This window comes from Pyrus communis, chromosome 3 (assembly GCF_963583255.1).
Source record: "Pyrus communis chromosome 3, drPyrComm1.1, whole genome shotgun sequence".
Taxonomy (NCBI): Eukaryota; Viridiplantae; Streptophyta; class Magnoliopsida; order Rosales; family Rosaceae; genus Pyrus; species Pyrus communis.
In genome coordinates, this window is record NC_084805.1 from 30,618,049 (window position 1) to 30,638,690 (window position 20,642).

Sequence of the window (20,642 nt, forward strand, 5' to 3'; positions counted from 1 at the left end):
CTTGTGAAGAGAATAACTTCTACTGGGTAGAGGAGAGAATCCCGAATACTTGCCATCTATCTTCGCTTTGCATATGTCATGCATGTACTTTAGAAGCTCGTACTTTTGCACAAATGGTTGTGCTGCATGTTCCTCATATGGCATCCACTGCAAAATGCATTACGGTCAAGCTTAATATGTATGAACGGCGTTCAATGCAGAAAGATTACATCAGACGGTGAAATAGGAAGGAAATTGGACCAATTGGTGATGACTTGATGAGCTATATCCATTCTAGTTTGTTAGCTCAACAAAAGGGTTCGTACCTTGGCTGCTTCTATCTCTTGTTCCTGCTTCTGGATGTCAAAAGAGAGGGGCCGTAGCATGCACAAAAAGAATAAATCTGACTTCTCAAAGAATGACTTGTGACTCTGTCTGCAAATTACATGAATGGTAAGAAGGACATAATTTTCATTATAAAAGAGGAAAAGAACCAATAACTCAACATCAGAAATACTTAACGTGAATCGTACTATATACTTAGAGAAAGGCAATGAGGTGTGTCTCTCAAATTTCTAACACAATGCAGTCATTTTTTGCTGTCTGATAAAATAATGCAGTCCAAGGAATGTTCAGAAGTCTTTAATCCCTGTAATAGTCAAGATATCATGGCCTAAAATAGCTCTTATTGGAGCAAATTAAGAATTTTTGTTAATCCACAAATACCTACAAAAGTTGGATTAAACATTCAAATACAATGAAGATAGAACTCATCTATATATTGAATCCCTAAATACTTAAGTTGGAATGTAGGTTCATGGTCGCAGGTAAAAATTGCAAATCATTGTACAAGGTAGTCGGATTTAAGTTTATAAGCTTACACATGGCTCCATCCAATTGATAATTTCGTAGACAAGGACTTCATAAAATTCATACCTGAATGCAAGAACTTCCACAAACTCTGAGTCAATCTGAGAGAACAGGATAACAAAAAACATGAAATGATAAATCACATTAATAATCTAATATATACACTCACTACATGGTAAGTCGGAAAACTACTTACTCCTGTTTCTTCCTTCACTTCTCAGACAGCAGCTGCAAAGATATCTTCTCCCTGGAAGATGATAATTTTTTCAATATACGGTTTAGACTAGACCAAACTCAAAAGATCTGAGAATGGAAAACAATGCTTGTTAGAATGCACACATGACACACCTCATCAACGGCTCCGGTAGGGAGCTTCCACACACCTGTCCCACGATATTGTCCACCCTTTTCTTGGACTAGTAGCACCTATCGTTCAAATTTCACAAACCCAAAAGTTTTAGCCATGACAGCAGGATCATGAAAAACAATAAATGTGGTGACAGGTATCAAGCATTGTAAGTAACGCGGCATTCTTCTGAAAAGGGTTAACTGAAAATTAATAAATGGATCTCACATAACTATTTAGACATGATAAGCCAATTGTAGGACTATGCAAGTCCAGAAAATTAATGTAGTCATGAAAGATTCCCTCTTTAGGCATAATCTTAAAAGATTAGTAGCCACTTACTCAGATGACTGTTGATGGAAAGAACATAAACACACACACAAATAAAGCGTGCAAGATGTGGAAGCTGTAGATTTATAACTACATAAAGATAGAGGAGTTCCCTTACTTTGAGTAAATTAAATCAAATTGAAAGAAAGAAGCACTATGTGGACATTTGAGATAAAAGTGATAATGGTGGCTGGGGTGTTAGAAATTGCCTATACCTCTCTGTTTTGATTGATAAGAAAGGCACCAATTCCGACACGGTGTGTTGCATTTGTGGGAAGAGTATGAGGGGACTGAGGAATCCAATACACAAGCATCAAATAATCAGGCTCTGCATGGTGGTACCAGAATCCTTCCTGCAATTCACTCCTGCCCAATATATCATAAGTAATCTATACATATACAGAACACATTTGAATTATTAACATTAACAAGAAGAAGAAAAGCATGAACAGAATAGGAGCTTGACCTTGACCGCAGCTTCAACAAGATTGACTCGCTCTATTGGCAATTTGATCCAAATACCCTTCTTTCCCTGCACAAATATTAATGCTTTGTTAAAACTTAGAATATACGATAAGAACCCCAATAAACCTGGGCTGGGCTAGGCTATGCCGACCTAAGGGTCTGTTTGGAACCGCTTATGCAAGCCTTTTTCTAACAACTAAAAACGCTTATGACTACCTTTAGGCTTTTAGCAGAAAAAGATAAGTATTTAGTGTTTACTTATAGCGAAAACACTCTCTCCTATCGATCCTATGAAGATTGGCGATGACATTATGATGGGTTGAAGTAAATACATGCAGCTTCCAATGCGCAATTGAAGAGGTAAGAGAGGATACGAAGGTAGCAGGCTCCATGGGCTCAGTGACGTGGACGATCACACCCCCGTAATGGTCATTCACTGCATTAAGCACCTTCTTCACCTCCCTTCCACCACCACCACCACTTTCAGTTTTGGCAGCCATTGATGATTATCGACGAGGAGCACAGAGCTGACCAATGCCAATATCGGTAGTACCTAAATATGATCACCAACGCGTGGAAGGAAATGGGAAGGCAGACAATGGCATGCAGAAAGACCTGATGTTGGTGAGCCATAGTGATGCAACGGATAGAAGATGGCCAAAAGCTGAAGTACAGGCCCTCATAACGCAGCGGGCTGCTTGTTGAGAATCAATGTCAATTGTAGGTGAAGTAGGTGGATGTTGTAGGTGAAGTAAGTGTGTGAGGTTGGTGAAGTAAGTGTGTGAGGTTGGTGAAGTAAGTGGAGGTTGTAGGTGAAGTAGGTGGATGTTGTAGGTGAAGTAAGTGTGTGGTGTAGCTTTCATTTGGTTTGCTATAAATACCCAAGGAGAATTTATAAGTCCGTTTCCAGATGAAGGAACTTGGCCAACTCAAGCACTTCCTTGGTCTAGAGATTGATCGCACACAAGAAGGAATATTTCTCTGTCAGCAAAAATATTCCGAAGATTTATTGAAGAAGTTTGGAATGCTCGAATGCAAGCCAATTTTGACACCGATGGAACCAAACGCCAAAATGTGTGCACATGAAGGAAAAGATTTGGAAGATGCGACAATGTATCGACAATTGGTAGGTAGTCTGATCTACTTAACCTTGACTCGACCTGACATTTCTTATGCAGTTGGTGTGATGAGTCGGTACATGCAAAATCCAAAGAAGCCTCATTTGGAAGCAGTTCGACGAATACTGAGATATGTGAAGAGTACAATTGACTATGGTCTTTTGTACAAGAAAGGTGAAGACTGCAAGTTAGTTGGTTACTGTGATGCTGACTATGCGGGAGATCATGACACCAGGAGATCAACAACTGGGTATGTGTTTAAGCTTGGTTCTGGAACCATCTCTTGGTGTAGCAAGAGACAGCCAACTGTATCTTTGTCAACCACAGAAGCAGAGTATAGAGCAGCAGCAATGGCAGCTCAAGAGAATGCATGGCTGGTACAGTTGATGAGTGATCTACATCAACCAGTAGATTATCCAGTACCATTGTACTGTGATAACCAATCGGCAATTCGCTTGGCGGAAAATCCAGTCTTTCATGCAAGAACTAAACATGTGGAAGTGCACTACCACTTTATCAGAGAAAAGGTTCTACAAGAAGAGATTGAGATGAGACAGGTCAAGACGAATGATCAAGTTGCGGACTTGTTCACAAAAAGTTTAAGTACAGGCAAGCTCGAAAATTTTCGCTGTCTGCTCAGCACAGTGCAAAGAATGAGAGCTGACATTGAGGGGGAGTGTTGAGAATCAATGTCAATTGTAGGTGGATGTTGTAGGTGAAGTAAGTGTGTGAGGTTGGTGAAGTAAGTGTGTGAGGTTGGTGAAGTAAGTGGAGGTTGTAGGTGAAGTAGGTGGATGTTATAGGTGAAGTAAGTGTGTGGTGTAGCTTTCATTTGGTTTGCTATAAATACCCAAGTCACCAAGCATTGTACATCATCCAAGGAAAAACAAAGCCTAGAGCTAAATAAGAAAAGCTTTGCTAATTAGTTTGTTTTGTGAGCTTTCTTTAAGAGTGTGCTCTATTTTTCTTCTTCTTGGGATCATTAGAGTTATCTTGGATACTCTTCTTATTCAACACTGCTTTCAAACACAAGTTTCGCGTTGCAGGTACTCCAAAGGGACGCATATGGGAGGAGATATATGTTAAGATGCATGAAATGGGCTACGTCCGGTCAGGAAGGAAGTGCAGGGAGAAATGGGAAAACATCAACAAGTATTTCAGAAGGTGCATGGGATCAGACAATAAGCGCCCTGCAAATGCCAAGCTTTGTCCATATTTTCATGAATTGGAGTTGCTCCATAAAAGCGCGCTTGTAAGTTTCGGGAATGGCTTTAACCGCACAAGCAACCAGAACGAGGCCAATATTGAAAAACAGTAGCAAAAGAGTGAAGGAGTGATGACGGTATCCAAAACATCTTCTAACTTGTGATTTTGATAACGGGGGGAGAGAGAGAGAGAGAGATGAATGCTGCTCTGATCTTTGATGATGGCTAATTGATGTTTAGTTTTGTGGGTCGTATTGTTATCTCATATCTCTGGAGATCTGGTGAAGAAGTTGTATCTCGATTACTTTTTATATTATATTGACGTTTAACTTTGTATCTCGATTGAACTTTTTATTGCATTAGCAGAGGCGTGGTGTTTGCTTTGCTAATCGAAAGAGGGTTTGTTAGAAAGAAATAGACGATGGAATTGCAAATAAACAAATTAAATGATCCTGTCGCTTCGATCAGGGATTTCGTTATTTATATTTCACTGCCGCCGGGTTATTCATTATTCAGACGAAGTTAACATTCAAACAACATTCAGAAACAGAAGAAGAAATGAATTTGGGATCATTAATTTTAAGTGCAGATTAACATGTGCTTAACGTGACTGGGTCATAATACAATGCATGACAGAAAAACGAAGACGAATAAAATAAAAAGTAAAACAAGCAAGTAGTAGACATCCATTAATTAATCATGTCATTTATTTAAGGGTAAACAATCATACAATAGATTGCATGTTGTTATGCATATAGATATAGGACATGATTGCCGCGCCATTGGCATGATTCAAGCCTGGTTCATAAAGAACCAAACCACTCCCAAAATGATGGGGATGACCAGGATCAGAGCAAGAGCAGGAGGGTGCAGCGGACCCATCAGCAGAGGCCCCAACAACACAATGGCCGCCACCAAAAGGAATACCAGAATGGAGACACTCACTTGATCCATATTTTCTTCAAATTATAATACCAACAGTTGAATGGCGATGAATGTTGAGGAAGAGTGGTGGTGGTCGGGGTGGTGGTGGTCGTGGTGGTGGGGTGTACATATATTGTGCATGGTGTCCGTCTGTGCAGGGCTACAACGATTGGGAAACGATGCCATGCAAATGAAACCCCTCAGTCCCTGCCTGATCAGAGTGTAAGGGGAATCGTTGCCTTGCCGGCGGTCCGGTTAAAGACGTATTCTTTCACGAAATTAAATTAATAAATTCGCTGCTGTAAATCATAATAATCGATTTTCTGGTGAAAAAATCGCATTATACATTGATACTCTAGTTTTGCAATGACTTAACTTTTAATCTAAGCACGAAAGGCAAAACCCTAATAATTAATTTATACTACAATATGTGATTCCTTCCTCTTAATCTGGCTTCAAAAAAGTGACGTACCTACGTACTCCCGTGGCCCCAGCTCCACATGACACTTACCACATGTTTTAACATTATTTATATACTTATCACATATTATAATATGATTTATACATTCTTTCTATCAGAGGTAGAATCTACAACACACGGTTTATATCTCTGTTAAAGGGATGAATGAGATGATACAAATAGTTAATATTAGTAGTATTTTTGTTTATTTTTAACATTCGATCTCTGTCTATGTATTCATGCCCTTTTGTATAAATGAAAATAAAGTTAATGAAAAAAAATAAAAAAATAAATAAATGTACTGCAAGTATTACTCTATTTTCACGATCATTTGTGTACTAATATATTATTTGAGAGTCCATGCAGGGCTGAAACTATCAGATATCAACGTGAGGCCGGCTGAGATGAACCAATATAGCATGGGGATGGGGAGACAAACTACCACCACCACGTTAACCACTCATCCAATGCCAATACCACTAATGGCACTACCAATGATAACAAGTGCACAATGCGAGAGCAAGACCGTTTCATGCCGATAGCCAATATGATAAGAATCATGCGCAAGATACTGTTTATGTTTTGTATTCTGAGTGTTTTGTAAGGAATTTCAGTGAGTATTTCTATGAAGTATTCAGAGCAAAAGGGAATGAGAATAAGAGTGATAGCTGCTTATCATTGCAGCAGCATTCATTTCATATATATCATCAGAGTAGGGTTTTACAGTTAACATTCTTATCTCAATTTAAGAATCAGACAAGGAACACAACCTAACATTGTACTACTCTAATCTAATTACAACACATTTTCAATCTTAGCCCTTCATTTGTCTCTTGGACTTTAGCTTGAGAAACTTAGCCGTTAACCTATTTACACGCCGTTAGCTTCTTGTTTGTGTTATTGGAGACTGTTTGACCTCCAACACTTCCCTTCAAATTGTTTCCTGCTTGCACTCCAAGTAACTCCTTGAGATACACGAATCTTTCCTTAGGCAATGCCTCGGTAAAGATATCTGCAATTTGCTCTTTTGATTTGTAGTAGAACAGTTCTATCACATTTTCTTGCAAAGCTTCCCTTATGAAATGGTATTTCCTTTTGATGTGCTTTGTCTTCTGATGGAAGACAGGTTCCTTGTCATGGCTATGACAGATGAATTGTCACACATTAGAGGTGTGGCATCTACTTGCAACTCTCCAAAGTCTTTTAGAACAAACCTAAGCCAAATAGCTTGTGAAGTGGCTTCTGTAGCTGATACATATTCAGTTTCTACAGTGGACAAAGAAACACATCGCTGCTTCACTGAAGCCCAAGAGAAAATCCCTGAACCAAGAGTGAAGGCATACCCTGAGGTGCTTCTCATATCATCATCACTGCCACCCCAATCACTATTGTAGAATCCAACTAAAATGGTAGCCTCATCTTTGTCATATTTGATACCATAGTCAATGGTTCATGCAATGTATCTGAGTACCTTCTTAACTATTCCTATGTGAATTTTAGTTGGATTATGTATGAACCTGGAAAGCAGACTTGCTGCAAACATCACACCAGGTCTAGTGGCAGTTAAGTAGAGGAGACTTCCAACAATTTTCCTGTAACGATTGGAGTTAGCAGGTTCTGTTCCATCATTTTTTATGAGTTTCTCATTTGAGATCAGTGGTGTAGGTACTGATTTGCAACCTTTAAGACCAAACTTGTCTAACAAGGTCTGAGCATATTTCTTTTGGTGGATAAATATCCCTTCAATTCCTTGAATAATTCCAATTCCAAGGAAATAATGCAATAACCCCAAGTCTAACATTTTATACTTCTACATCATATCTTCTTTGAAATCTATCATCATTTTCTCATTGTTGCCAGTGAATATCACATCATCAACATAAATTGCAACTATGAGCACATCAGTTCCATTTCCTCATTTCACATACATAGTGGCTTCACTAGGACTTTTCTTGAACCCTCTTTGCAAAAAGTAAGTGTCAATCTCATTGTACCATGCTTTTGGAGCTTGCTTGAGCCCATATAATGTTTTTCTTAACCTATAGACTTTGTTCTCTTCATTTTTGACTTCAAATCCTTGAGGTTGATCAACATAAACTTCCTCCTCAAGTACACCATTCAAAAATATAGATTTAACATCAAGTTGAAATAAATTCCAACCTTTTTGTGTAGCAAGAAAAATCAGAGTTCTAATGGTGTCCAATCTAGCTATTGGAGCAAATGTCTCATTGAAATCAACTCCTGGTTGTTGAAAGTAACCTTTTGCCACCAATCTTGCTTTGTTTTTCTGCATTGTGCCATCCAGGTTAAGTTTAGTTTTATACACCCATTTGACACCTATCACAGGCTTGTCACTAGGCCTATTAACTAATTCCCAAGTGGAATTCTTCTCAATCATTGCCATTTCATCTTCCATAGCTTTCTTCCAAGTTATATCACTCTCAGCTTCTTCAAAGTTCTCAGGCTCCACTATGCAGAAATTGCAGATTGCATATATCTCACTCAAGCTCTTCAGTTTCACAGGAGTAGAATTAGGAGTGGAGTTTTGGGAGACATAATTCTGTGTATTTTGAGAACTTTCACTCTGAGATTGAGGTGAAGTATGTTGAGGTGATTGCAGCAACTGATATTGTTGAGACTGATTTGGTGAGTGAGCAGAGATTTGAGTTTGTGACTCAATTACATTGTCAGTTCCAGCAATTATCATTGGTACTGATATGTCAGCTTTTACACCATCTTCCCAATTCCACCTTGTATCTTCATTGAAGACCACATCCTTAAGATGTTGATTTTCTGTGTTTTTAAGTTAAACAATCTATGCCTTTTTTCACAGTTATCATAACCTACAAAAATGCACTTGTTGCTGGTTTCCTGCGGCTTGTGTCTCAACTGTGATGGTATTAGTGCATAGCATATTGAGCCAAACACTTTTAAGTGTTTCACACCTAGTTTCCTTCCACTAAAGGCTTTAAATAGAGTCTTCTTCTCCAATGAACCTGTTGGGCATTTATTTAACAAATAGACAGCTGTATTCACAACTTCTCCCTATAATTGATAAGGAATCCATTTTTCATAGAGCATGGACTTCACTATTTCAATTATGGTTTTGTTCTTCCTCTCAGCAACCCCATTTTGTTGAGGGGTATAAGCCACTGTCAATTGTCTTTATAATCCCATGCTTTCACAGAAAGAGTTGAATTCGATTGAGGTGTACTCACCTCTTCTATCACTTCTTACTTTCTTGATCTTGTAACCACATTGCAATTCAACCATCATTTTGAACTTCTTGAATATACTGAATACATCTGATTTTTGTCTCATGAAGTATACCCAACACATTCTAGAATAATCATCTATGAAGGTTAGGAAGTATTTGTTACCACTCATTGTTGCAGTTTGCATTGGACCACATACATCTGTGTGGATGATTTCCAATGGTTGTGTAGCCCTCCAAGACTTTCCTACTTCAAAACTCTCTCTATGGTGTTTGCCTAAAACACACCCTTCACATATTTCATTTTCTCCATGCAGTTTTGGTAGTCCTTAAACCATCTCCATTCTCTGCAGGTTTTTCAAGCTTTGAAAGTTCAAGTGACCATATCTCTTATGCCACAACCAAGTACTCTCTGTGACACTAGCTCTTAGTGAGATAACTTGATTATAATTGAGTAACAATGGGAAACTCTTTTTTTTTTGTCATTACTACTTTTGTGACCATGTTATGCAAACTTCTGTCATCAAAAATTTCAACCACTGAATCTCCAAAGAGTAAGAAATAACCATGTATGATCATTTGGCCTACACTCAATAAGTTTTCATGAAGTCTAGGCACCAATATAACTTCTTTGATGTATCTCCTTCTTTGCTTTGTGTCAATCACCAAGGTGCCTCTACCAATGGCACTTACAAGTTGACCATTGCCCATCTTAACCTTCCCAGTGAATTCTCTGTCAATATTGATAAGTAGGGGCTCATGATTGCTGCACCCATTGTCAATATACCATATATCGTTGTTTTTCTCAACAGTTGTGACATTGCAAGCATAGAACACATTTGTCCTTCAGTCTTTTGTGCATAGTTCACTAGTTGGTTTCTTTTAGAACCACAATCTTTGGACAAGTGACCAAACTTGTTACATTTACTACATTTAGGTTTCCCTTTGAACCAACAAACACCACAATAGGCCTTATCACAAATTGTACACTGTGGTTTTGTCCCACCAACACCATTGTTTTTGGTAGACTCACTTGGTCTTCCTTCCCATTTCTTAGATTCCCTTTTCCCTGGCTTCTTTTGTTGCTTGAAATTGTTGTATTGCCCAGTTGAACTGCCCTCTCTAGGATTGATACTAAGTGACTGAAAAGCCCTCTATGTGGCTGCATCAGCATGTCTCTCTAGCCTTTGCTCAAAAGCTCTCAATGAGGCTGTAACCTTTTGTGCATCAAGTGTATCAATGTCCTTAGTTTCCTCTATAACATTTACTATAAAGTCATAGGGTTTTGTCAAACTGATTAACAATTTTTGTACAAGTCTTTCCCTATATAGTTCTTCACTAATAGTTTTCATTTGATTCACAACATCAAACAAACTAGTAAAGTAATCATTAAGCGGTTCATCTTCTTTCATGTGAGTATATTCAAAATCACGTCTTAAAGATTGCAGCTTTACTTTGGTTACCTTCTTGTCACCTCTGTATTCTCTTTGAAGAACTTCCCAAGCAGCTTTGGATGTTTTTTCATTTGATATCCAAGGAAAAATAGCATTTGAGGCTGCTCCTTGTATTATCCCCAGCGCCTTAGCATCTTTCATCCCATTTTCTCTCAAAGATGTTCTTTGAGTTGCAATGAGTTCTTCATCATCCTCTGACTCATCATCTGAATTTGGGACTTCATACCCTTCTTGAACCATTTTCCACAGGTCTTGAGACATGAAAATGGTGGTCATCCTTATCCTCCAAAAATCATAGTTCTCTCCATTAAAAATGGGAGTTTTAAGCTCACCACCGTTGCTCCTTGACCCAGACATTTCTTGGTTCTTGAATCACCTTCTGGGGTTTCAAATACTTGAAATCTCCCGTGAAAAATAGCTTCACAACGCCCAACTGGTTTTTTTAATCCAACTTGAGCTCTGACGCCATATTAATGTTTTGTATTCTGATTGTTTTGTAAGGAATTTCAGTAAGTATTTCTATGAGGTATTCAAAGCAAGAGGGAATGAGAACAAGAGTGAAAGCTGCTTATCATTGCAGCATCATTCATTTCATATATATATATATATATATATATATATATATATATATATATATATATATATATATATATATCATCAGAGTAGTAGGGTTTTACAGTCAACATTCTTATCTCACTTTAGGAATAAGACAAGGAACACAACCTAACATTGTACTACTCTAATTTAAGCCTTACAGCACAGATTCAATCTCAGCCCTTCATTTGTCTCTTGGACTTTAGCTTGAGACAACTAGCCGTTAGTCTATTTACACAAAACTAGCCGTTAGCTTCTTGTTTGTGTTGCTGGAGACTGTTTGACTTCCAACAGATCCTACCCCCACATGCTAAGATCTCCGACGACGCCAAGGAAACCATCCAAGAGTGCGTCTCCGAGTACATCAGCTTCATCACCGGGGAGGCCAACGAGCGCTGCCAGCGCGAGCAGCGCAAGACCATCACTGCTGAAGACGTGCTGTGGGCCATGAGCAAGCTCGGCTTTGATGACTACATCGAGCCACTCACCCTCTACCTGCACCGCTACCGCGAGATGGAGGGCGAGCGCGGGTCCTCCACGACCTCCTTAATGAGAAGCGAGTCCTTGGCCAAGGGGGCGGGTACTAGTAGTGGTACCAGCAGCAGGGTAATTGATCACCACCAGTACTATACTACTATGGCACCTCTATGGCGTCGGCTGCTGCTGCTTTTCATCATCAGCATGGTCATGGCTTTTTCGGGTACATGAACCCGTTCGATGCGTTCGTCTCCAACAATAATGTGAATGCTGCTTCTGCTGCCGCAGCATCTGGATCGTCCACCCAGCTCCAGGGTGGTGGTTGTGCCGCAATGCTACTAGTGTGCATTTATTAGTACCAGTTTAACAAAGTGTTGTTTGTTGTAATGTATATTGTTTTAATCAGAGTGTTGTCTATTTTCGTTCAGTTCATCACCAGATGATGATGATCGTGACAAGTGTTTAAAAGCACAAGGTGAAGAACCCGTGAACCGGAAGAGAAAGACGAGTCCGAGGAGCGGAAACGAGCTTGAAATTGAAAGGGTCGAGCTATTTCTGGGAAGTCTGGTGAAGAAAGTGATGGAGCAGAAAGAGCAGATGCATAAGCAGTTAATAGAGATGGTAGAAAAGAAGGAGGAAGAGAGATTATTAAGGGAAGAAGCCTGGAAGCAGCAGGAGTTAGACAGACTGAAAAGGGATAAGGAGATAAGAGCCCAAGAGACATCTAGCAACCTTGCGCTCATTTCCTTTATCCAGAATTATTTGGGCTATGAAATTCAAGTCCCCCAACCATCAGCAGCAACAGCACCCGAACGAGCACCAGCACCAATAGCAGCACCAATACCAATATCGGTAGTACCTAAATATGATCACCAACGCGTGGAAGGAAATGGGAAGGAAGACAATGGCATGCAGAGAGACCTGAAGTTGGTGAGCCATAGTGATGCAACGGATAGAAGATGGCCAGAAGGAAGTACAGGCCCTCATAACGCAGCGGGCTGCTTTCGAACACAAGTTTCGCGTTGCAGGTACTCCAAAGGGACGCATATTTAAGATGCATGAAATGGGCTACGTCCGGTCAGGAAGGAAGTGCAGGGAGAAATGGGAAAACATCAACAAGTATTTCAGAAGGTGCATGGGATCAGACAATAAGCGCCCTGCAAATGCCAAGCTTTGTCCATATTTTCATGAATTGGAGTTGCTCCATAAAAGCGCACTTGTAAGTTTCGGGAATGGCTTTAACCGCACAAGCAGCCAGAACGAGGCCAATATTGAAAAACAGTAGCAAAAGAGTGAAGGAGTGATGACGGTATCCAAAACATCTTCTAACTTGTGATTTTGATAACGGGGAGAGAGGGAGAGAGAGAGAGAGAGAGAGAGAGAGAGAGATGAATGCTGCTCTGATCTTTGATGATGGCTAATTGATGTTTAGTTTTGTGGGTCGTATTGTTATCTTATATCTCTGGAGATCTGGTGAAGAAGTTGTATCTCGATTACTTTTTATATTATATTGACGTTTAACTTTGTATCTCGATTGAACTTTTTATTGCAATTAGCAGAGGCGTGGTGTTTGCTTTGCTAATCGAAGGAGGGTTTGTTAGAAAGAAATAGACGATGGAATTGCAAATAAACAAATTAAATGATCCTGTCGCTTCGATCAGGGATTTCGTTATTTATATTTCACTGCCGCCGGGTTATTCATTATTCAGACGAAGTTAACATTCAAACAACATTCAGAAACAGAAGAAGAAATGAATTTGAGATCATTAATTTTAAGTGCAGATTAACATGTGCTTAATGTGATTGGGCCATAATACAATGCATGAAAGAAAAACGAAGACGGATAAAATAAAAAGTAAACCAAGCAAGTAGTAGACATCCATTAATTAATCATGTCATTTATTTAAGGGTAAACAATCATACAATAGATTGCATGTTATTATGCATATAGATATAGGACATGATTGCCGCGCCATTGGCATGATTCAAGCCTGGTTCATAAAGAACCAAACCACTCCCAAAATGATGGGGATGACCAGGATCAGAGCAAGAGCAGGAGGGTGCAGCGGACCCATCAGCAGAGGCCCCAACAACACAATGGCCGCCACCAAAAGGAATACCAGAATGGAGACACTCACTTGATCCATATTTTCTTCAAATTATAATACCAACAGTTGAATGGCGATGAATGTTGAGGAAGAGTGGTGGTGGTCGTGGTGGTGGGGTGTTTATATAATGTGCATGGTGTCCGTCTGTGCAGGGCTACACCAATTGGGAAACGATGCCATGCAAATGAAACCCCTCAGTCCCTGCCTGATCAGAGTGTAAGGGGAATCGTTGCCTTGCCGGCGGTCCGGTTAAAGACGTATTCTTTCACGAAATTAAATTAATAAATTCGCTTCTGTAAATCATAATAATCGATTTTCTGATGAAAAAATCGCATTATATATTTGAAGAACACGTCTTGGACTGATGATCGCAAGCCCACTACCTTTTTACATTTGAGTCAAAAAAAAAAAAAAAAAAAAAAAAAAAAAAAAAAAGAAAAGGCCCAACTAAGTATTACGTGATCCGGTTATAACAGAGCGATTCGTCTCAAGTGTTGGACCATATACTACCGAACACTAAAATAAACAAATAAAAATAAAATGAATACGCAGCGCCACGTGTAACTAGGGATTGCCACGTCGGTTGTAGTTTAGGGAAATGGCTCTTATCTGAATCCCTTTCTCTTAATTCATCAAATTTGAAAATTCGGACCGTTGAAATTTGATCAAACGGCTACAAACAGGAGTTCACTTTAAAATTATAATAACTTTAACCGTTTGATCAAATTTCAACGGTCAAGATTCTCGAACTTGATGGATTAAGAGGAAAGGATCCTGAGAGGATCCTTTCCGTAGTTTAAAGCAGTATAAAGGTGGACCCTTGCCAAGTAATAGGTTGTTCAAACTTGACTCGAGTCTTCTCCTCTTTCAGAAACTGTTGAGAGAGAGAGAGAGAGAGAGAGAGAGAGAGAGAGAGAGAGAGAGAGAGAGAGAGAGAGAGAGAGAGAGAGAGAGAGGCAGATCAGGGCAGGAAAATATAATGGAACGATCAGGAGGTTACCATGGCTATCAAAAGACCACGACTACCCCAAACACAACCTCTGCTTCTGGTAAAACTATTCTTCGTTGATTTTCTTAACAATTAACTTCCCTACGTATAATTTCACATTTCTTACAATAAATATATATAAACACACACGGTCTTCTTGATATATATATGTGTGTGTGTGTGTGTGTGTGTGTGTGGGGTACCATTTATATATATATATATATGTATATATATCTATTGCATGTATTAGAATTATGTATCTTGGTTAATTCAGAGCCTGACCGTCCGTCTGTCTTTGAGATCTATCTATAGTTGTATACTCTTAGAAGGAAACGCATGCATTTGCACCAATTTGATGATCATTTATTTCACAAATTAATTTTTAATTAGTTCTAATTCTATCTTCATACAGTTGCGAGGTTTCAGCTCTTTGGTACTCATCCTTGGATATATCGAAGCTCCGTTTAATCCTTACTAATCATTTCATTTCATATATTTTTTTCAATAGTAATAGATCAGTGGTCGCATACGTACAGACATTCTACCTCCTCCCCCTCTTCCACTCTCGATCTACATATAGATCTGTTCAGATTCCTCTATTATATATCATTCTTAAGTCTTGGAATGATTATATATTGGCAAACATGTCCATTTGATCGATATCACTGCCACTCATCATTTGTTAACTTTGGTAAATATATATCTGAGTCTGAGGAGCTGACTGGCCGGGCCAAGAAGATATTTATATAAAGATATGCCTGAAACTTAATTAGAGGATGCATAAATAGGCGTATATAGGCAGCAGGTGGGCTTAGCAATGTCAATGTGCAGAAGAATTAGAAAATATATGGGTGATGAAAATTGAAAAACATGTAACCGCTGATCTCGTAGCCAGAGAAGAGAAGATAGTTTACAAGTGGCAACCATCTTACATGCAATCTATGACTCCATGTTAAACAAGTGGCCTCCATGCATGCATATCCTATCACGCATCCCCGGTCCCACTCCACTCACTCCCCATCTGTCTGCTTTCTTTCGTCTTCTTCTCTTTTCATGCATTATGCTGTTGCACTTACTGCATTATGCTGTTGCACTTACTACATTATGCTACTTTATATCATATTTGTAATGGAAGTATGGCTCATCAACATATTGAATCTCATGAATCTCATTTCTATAAGAAAAATAGTATAAATGTTATATGAAAAATGTTAAGAATGGTAATTTTAATTGCACATTGATATTCTAGTTTTGCAATGACTTAACTTTTAATCGATGCACGAAAGGCAAAACCGTAATAATTAATTTATACTACATGTGATTCCTTCCACTTAATTTGGCTTCCAAAAGGTGACGTACGTACGTACTCCCGTGGCCCCAGGCCCCCAGCTCTACATGACACTTACCACATGTTTAAACATTATTTATACCATCTTTTTAACAGAGGTTGTATACTTACCATATATTATAATATTATTTATACCTTCTTTTTATTAGAGGTAGAATCTACGTCACGTGGTTTATATCTCTATTAAAAAGATGAATCAAATGATACAAATAGCAAATATGAGTAGTATTTTTGTTTATTGTTAACATTCGATCCTTGTCTATGTATTCATGCCTTTTGTATAAATGAAAATAAAATTAATGAAAAAAAAAAAATACAAACATAAATGTACTGCAAGTAATACTCTATTTTCACGATTATTTGTGTACATACTAATATATATTATTTGAGAGTCCATGCAGGGCTGAAACTATCAGATATCAACGTTCGGCCGGCTGAGATGAACCAATACAGCATGGGAATGGGGAGACAAACTACCACCACCAACAACGTTAACAATGTTGTTAACAACTCCTCCTCCAATGCCAATACCACTAATGGCACTGCCGATGATAACGAGTGCATGGTGCGAGAGCAAGACCGTTTCATGCCGATAGCCAATGTGATAAGAATCATGCGCAAGATCCTACCCCCACATGCCAAGATCTCCGACGACGCCAAGGAAACCATCCAAGAGTGCGTCTCCGAGTACATCAGCTTCATCACCGGGGAGGCCAACGAGCGCTGCCAGCGCGAGCAGCGCAAGACCATCACTGCTGAAGACGTGCTGTGGGCCATGAGCAAGCTCGGCTTTGATGACTACATTGAGCCACTCACCCTCTACCTGCACCGCTACCGCGAGATGGAGGGCGAGCGCGGGTCCTCCACGACCTCCTTAATGAGAAGCGAGTCCTTGGCCAAGGGGGCCGGTACGAGTAGTGGTACCAGCAGCAGGGCAATTGATCACCACCAGTACTATGGCACCTCTATGGCGGCGGCTGCTGCTGCTTTTCATCATCAGCATGGTCATGGATTTTTCGGGTACATGAACCCCTCCGATGCGTGGGTCTCCAACAATAATGTGAATGCTGCTTCTGCTGCCGCAGCATCTGGATTGTCCACACAGCTCCAGGGTGGTGGTTCTGCCGCAATGCTAAATGGTGATCACCATCAGCTGCCACATGCAAATGGTGCAAACGGTGAAGCGTGAATGCATGAAATGCACTGGAATGGAATCACCAGAGTGCTGACTGGTGAACTGAATAATGTAATGTTACGTCGCGCCGTCCTTCGAGTTGTAGTGTTTTAATTTGAGCCAAGTACTGTAATAAAATTCAAGACGCTGTAGTCATTGTTGTCTGCTTTAATTGGTGGTGTTTTTTCTTAAATCTTAGTCGATGACTTGACCGAACGCCATCCGGCATTGTCTCTAGACTCCACGTTTAAACCTTTCACATCAAGATCAGTCGGGACACAACATAAAACACACAAAAAAACACTGAAAATAGCTCCCAGCGAGGATCGAACTCGCGACCTTTCGCTTACGAAGCGAACGCACTACCACTATGCTATGGAAGCCAATTGGTCATTTTTGGCAACTTTATATTTTTAAAATTAATGTTTCTTTTGTTGATGAAGGCCAATTGCCACCCTTTACAGCTTTTCTTTCTTCTACTTGTTTTTTGTCTAATTAAAAATATAAAAAGTCAAGTCAATAGTATGTATTAATTGATGCAATTTACACTCATGAAAAACTAAACCCCATGGATTTGGGTTGGGTGGCCATCAAAGGTAGTAGCTATGGGATGGTGGAAGATCAGCTTGCTGAATGCAGAAAATATAATTGCATTGCATGCCAAATAGCAGGATTCCTTCAACTTTCAACAACAAAATGTAATGAAATTTCACTTATCATTGTTATATTGATCGTCTTCTGTTACAAAAAGACACCGTGAATAGGTGGTGTGAATGTTAAACTCCAACATAAACACAGATAGAAAGGCACATTCTCTTAACAAATCATGGAATTGGAGGGCCCTTGACTTGAGCACACTGCTTTTTGCTTCCAAATTGATCATCTTTCTCTTCATTTTCTTCACCATTCACTTGTTTAGATTGCTGATCTGAATCAGCCGGGCATCCCCTTTTTCTTTGAGGAATCACTTGGAAGAAAGCCTCCTTCCAATCCTTTGTTTCCAAATACTTTAGCAGTATCTCTATCACTTGGTTCACAGTTAGCACCTGCTCCCAAAACAAAAATTGGTTAACTCAAACCTCTATCAACCAATTGGATCGAAAATGGCAAAAGATGATATGCACATTATCGGTGACATATTTCTGTTCTTTATAAAAGAGAGAGAGACAGATGATACCTGGGAAGAGGACATGTTCAAGTAGTTGCCTATGGGGAGTTTGGCCGTTTGGATACCCTGCTCCTCTGCTTTCTTCATGGTGATCCCTTTCCACCGATTCCGATCCACCAATCCCCCAACAATGTATATCTTGCTTGCATCCAGCTCATTAACCACATTTTCCGAATCAGCAGTCAGATACACCAGATTTTGCTTCTTGTTTTCCAGAGCTTCAATGTAGGATCGATCTTCCTTCTCTATGATCCAATTATCAAACCCCGGCAGCTTCTTTAATGCATTCCCCATGTCTCCCTTGCACCCTGTCAACCACAGATGGCCTGGCTCGCTGCACCTTTTGTTCACCGCGTAACAATACATAATCTGCATTCACAATTCCAGTATCCAAACAAACACATAAACAACGCTGTAATCAAGTATCAAGATTTCAGAAACTACAGCCTCGTCTGGTGTCTAGAGTTGGACTAAATAACTCTTCAGTGTATGTTGAACGAAGAAGCAGCAAATGTCATCTTTCAAATTTTATCCAAGTTAGAGGCAAAGACGGAATATTCATGCCTGTACAATCCCTACAATAACAGTCGGATTGGGATTGATAAGTTTCTTTCGAGACTGATCCATCTTCCACATTCAATTTGGACAAAATCTAGAATAAAAGTTTACAAGTTAACATCATTTTCTTCGTTCAACATACATTGACGAGCCCTAAATGTCATAAACTATCCAATTCAATTCAATTCAATCCAATCCTAGACACGAAACGCGGACTCAAAGATTAAGAAGTCAAGCAAAGCAATGCCAACCTGTTGAACGAGGCTGTTGATCTCGGCGGGGGTCATGAGGTGAGAGAATTCGAGGTCAATCACGATCTTCTGTCCGCACTCTTTGGCTTTACTCAGTCTCTGTGTCTGCACCGCTCGCTCCTCTGACTTGTGCTCCATCCTCTCCTTCCTCAGACTCTTCCTCTCCTCTATCAGCTTCTCCCTCTCCTCCTCGCCCAAGCTCGCCAACTTCTCCTCCCATTCCCTCCGCTTCCTCTCTACCTCCCTCTTCTTTTGCTCTTTTTCCTGAGCTTTCTTCTCTGCCTTCTTCGCTTCCCATTTCTGCTGCTTCAACAGCTTCTTCTGTGCGCTCTTCGACAGTGATCCGCCGCCATTCGTGCATTCCTCCTCTTGTGGACCTTGTTCCTGATTTTCTTTGCCCTCCATATTTCGATTGCTATTGCTGGCTACAATGCTCCTGCTTTGTGTAATTTCAGATGGAGGCTTCTTTCTCTCACTTCTCTGGATGTTTTGTTAGGGTTTTTGATTTTTTTTTTTTTTTTTTTTTTTTTTTTTTTGTTTGGGAACGATAACGACGGTTTGCGCAAAGAGAAACGACGTAGCTTGCTACAAAGCCTTTTGTTTTTATTTTTATTTATTTATACAAGAGTGTGTACTCGAAAGTTGAAATGTAATAAGTTGAAGATAAAAAAAAATGTTCTATCTAGTAGGTCAATTCACTCTATTCCTTGCCTTCTAAGTAATAAATCATTTTTTAAAAATTGGAACTTGAGTGCAATGAATGATCGACACACCAACTTAGCCAACTGATCTATTCACACATATGTATGTTTGATTCATATTTGATTTAAGGTTGAACACAATTCAGTTAACCAGACATTATGCATAAATTGATTACTGAATCAGCCTCTTCATTTATCAATTTCCCAACTTAAAGATGAACACTTAGGTTCAACAACAAGAGGTTAGTTAATGGATTTTAACAATTCAGATCGTCCTAATCTCAATTTCATTTGTTTGAACTTGTGACAACATCAATAATAAGAAGGATAACGACTGTGGCCAAGTAAGAGCTTGTAGATCTTGAGGTTTTGGTCACCTAGGTTCAACAATTGCAAGTTGATTGATTGGTTTATCAGTTTCTTAAATCGTTTTGATTACATTTGTTTTAAGTTGTAGAGGAGTTGGAGGTTGCGTGTTGAAGATTAAATCGAACAATAAGAGGATTATAACATTAACAGGGGTTGTAATGGACAAATGGAGAGTAACTATTTAGGAGATTGGTTAGGGGTAAAAAGAAGATGCAAAGTGAACCGTAACTATTTAGGAGATTGGAGAGTAACATCAATAGTCTTCCTTCACTTGTGGGTAAAAAGAAGATGCAAAGTGAACCGTAAATAAACAATCAGCCGGTATGGTATTCATGCTACTAACCTAGTAGCAGTTGCTTTATCCTTCATGTGGCAGTGGCAGTTGTCCATGTTTCTTCTTCAACCAACCGAGGTATCAAACTTTCAACTTCCAAGTACCAAGCTAAAACTCAAAAGCATGTTACCAACTTACCATGTTAGCATTGCATTGGTTCCCCCTTCCCCCCCATCTGTTGTTACTTTCGATTTGGATTTTTTTTTC

The 20,642-nt window shown here is 39.4% G+C and overlaps 3 protein-coding genes, 1 non-coding gene and 1 pseudogene across 4 annotated transcripts in view; 2 read left to right on the top strand and 3 right to left on the bottom strand.

Annotated features, from left to right (window-relative positions):
* Positions 1–2,521, bottom strand: part of LOC137728929 (nudix hydrolase 2) — a 2,774-nt gene extending 253 nt beyond the window's left edge. The window contains 8 exon segments of the mRNA XM_068467736.1: positions 1–147; positions 306–414; positions 916–950; positions 1,046–1,096; positions 1,198–1,275; positions 1,741–1,878; positions 1,992–2,057; positions 2,323–2,521. The exon segment at positions 1–147 is cut by the window's left edge and continues 253 nt beyond it. Coding sequence (XP_068323837.1) covers positions 1–147; positions 306–414; positions 916–950; positions 1,046–1,096; positions 1,198–1,275; positions 1,741–1,878; positions 1,992–2,057; positions 2,323–2,490 — 792 coding nt within the window. The 5' untranslated portion in view covers positions 2,491–2,521.
* A 3,472-nt stretch (positions 2,522–5,993) lies between these two features.
* LOC137728651 (uncharacterized) lies at positions 5,994–12,489 on the top strand (annotated as a pseudogene).
* Positions 12,490–14,523: 2,034 nt separating this feature from the next.
* On the top strand, positions 14,524–17,069 carry LOC137728652 (nuclear transcription factor Y subunit B-3-like). The gene is made up of 2 exons (XM_068467379.1): positions 14,524–14,593; positions 16,282–17,069. The coding sequence occupies exons 1-2, from the start codon at positions 14,524–14,526 to the stop codon at positions 17,067–17,069; spliced, it is 858 nt and encodes a 285-aa protein (XP_068323480.1).
* A 296-nt stretch (positions 17,070–17,365) lies between these two features.
* TRNAT-CGU (transfer RNA threonine (anticodon CGU)) lies at positions 17,366–17,437 on the bottom strand. Its single transcript has one exon. It is a non-coding gene; the product is annotated as a tRNA-Thr (tRNA).
* Positions 17,438–17,751: 314 nt separating this feature from the next.
* Positions 17,752–19,505, bottom strand: LOC137729626 (tRNA (guanine(9)-N1)-methyltransferase). Its single transcript, XM_068468606.1, has 3 exons — positions 19,032–19,505; positions 18,232–18,591; positions 17,752–18,100 (listed from the first exon to the last, which is right to left on the bottom strand). The coding sequence occupies exons 1-3, from the start codon at positions 19,434–19,436 to the stop codon at positions 17,879–17,881; spliced, it is 987 nt and encodes a 328-aa protein (XP_068324707.1). The 5' UTR covers positions 19,437–19,505; the 3' UTR covers positions 17,752–17,878.
* Between the last annotated feature and the right edge of the window lie 1,137 nt (positions 19,506–20,642).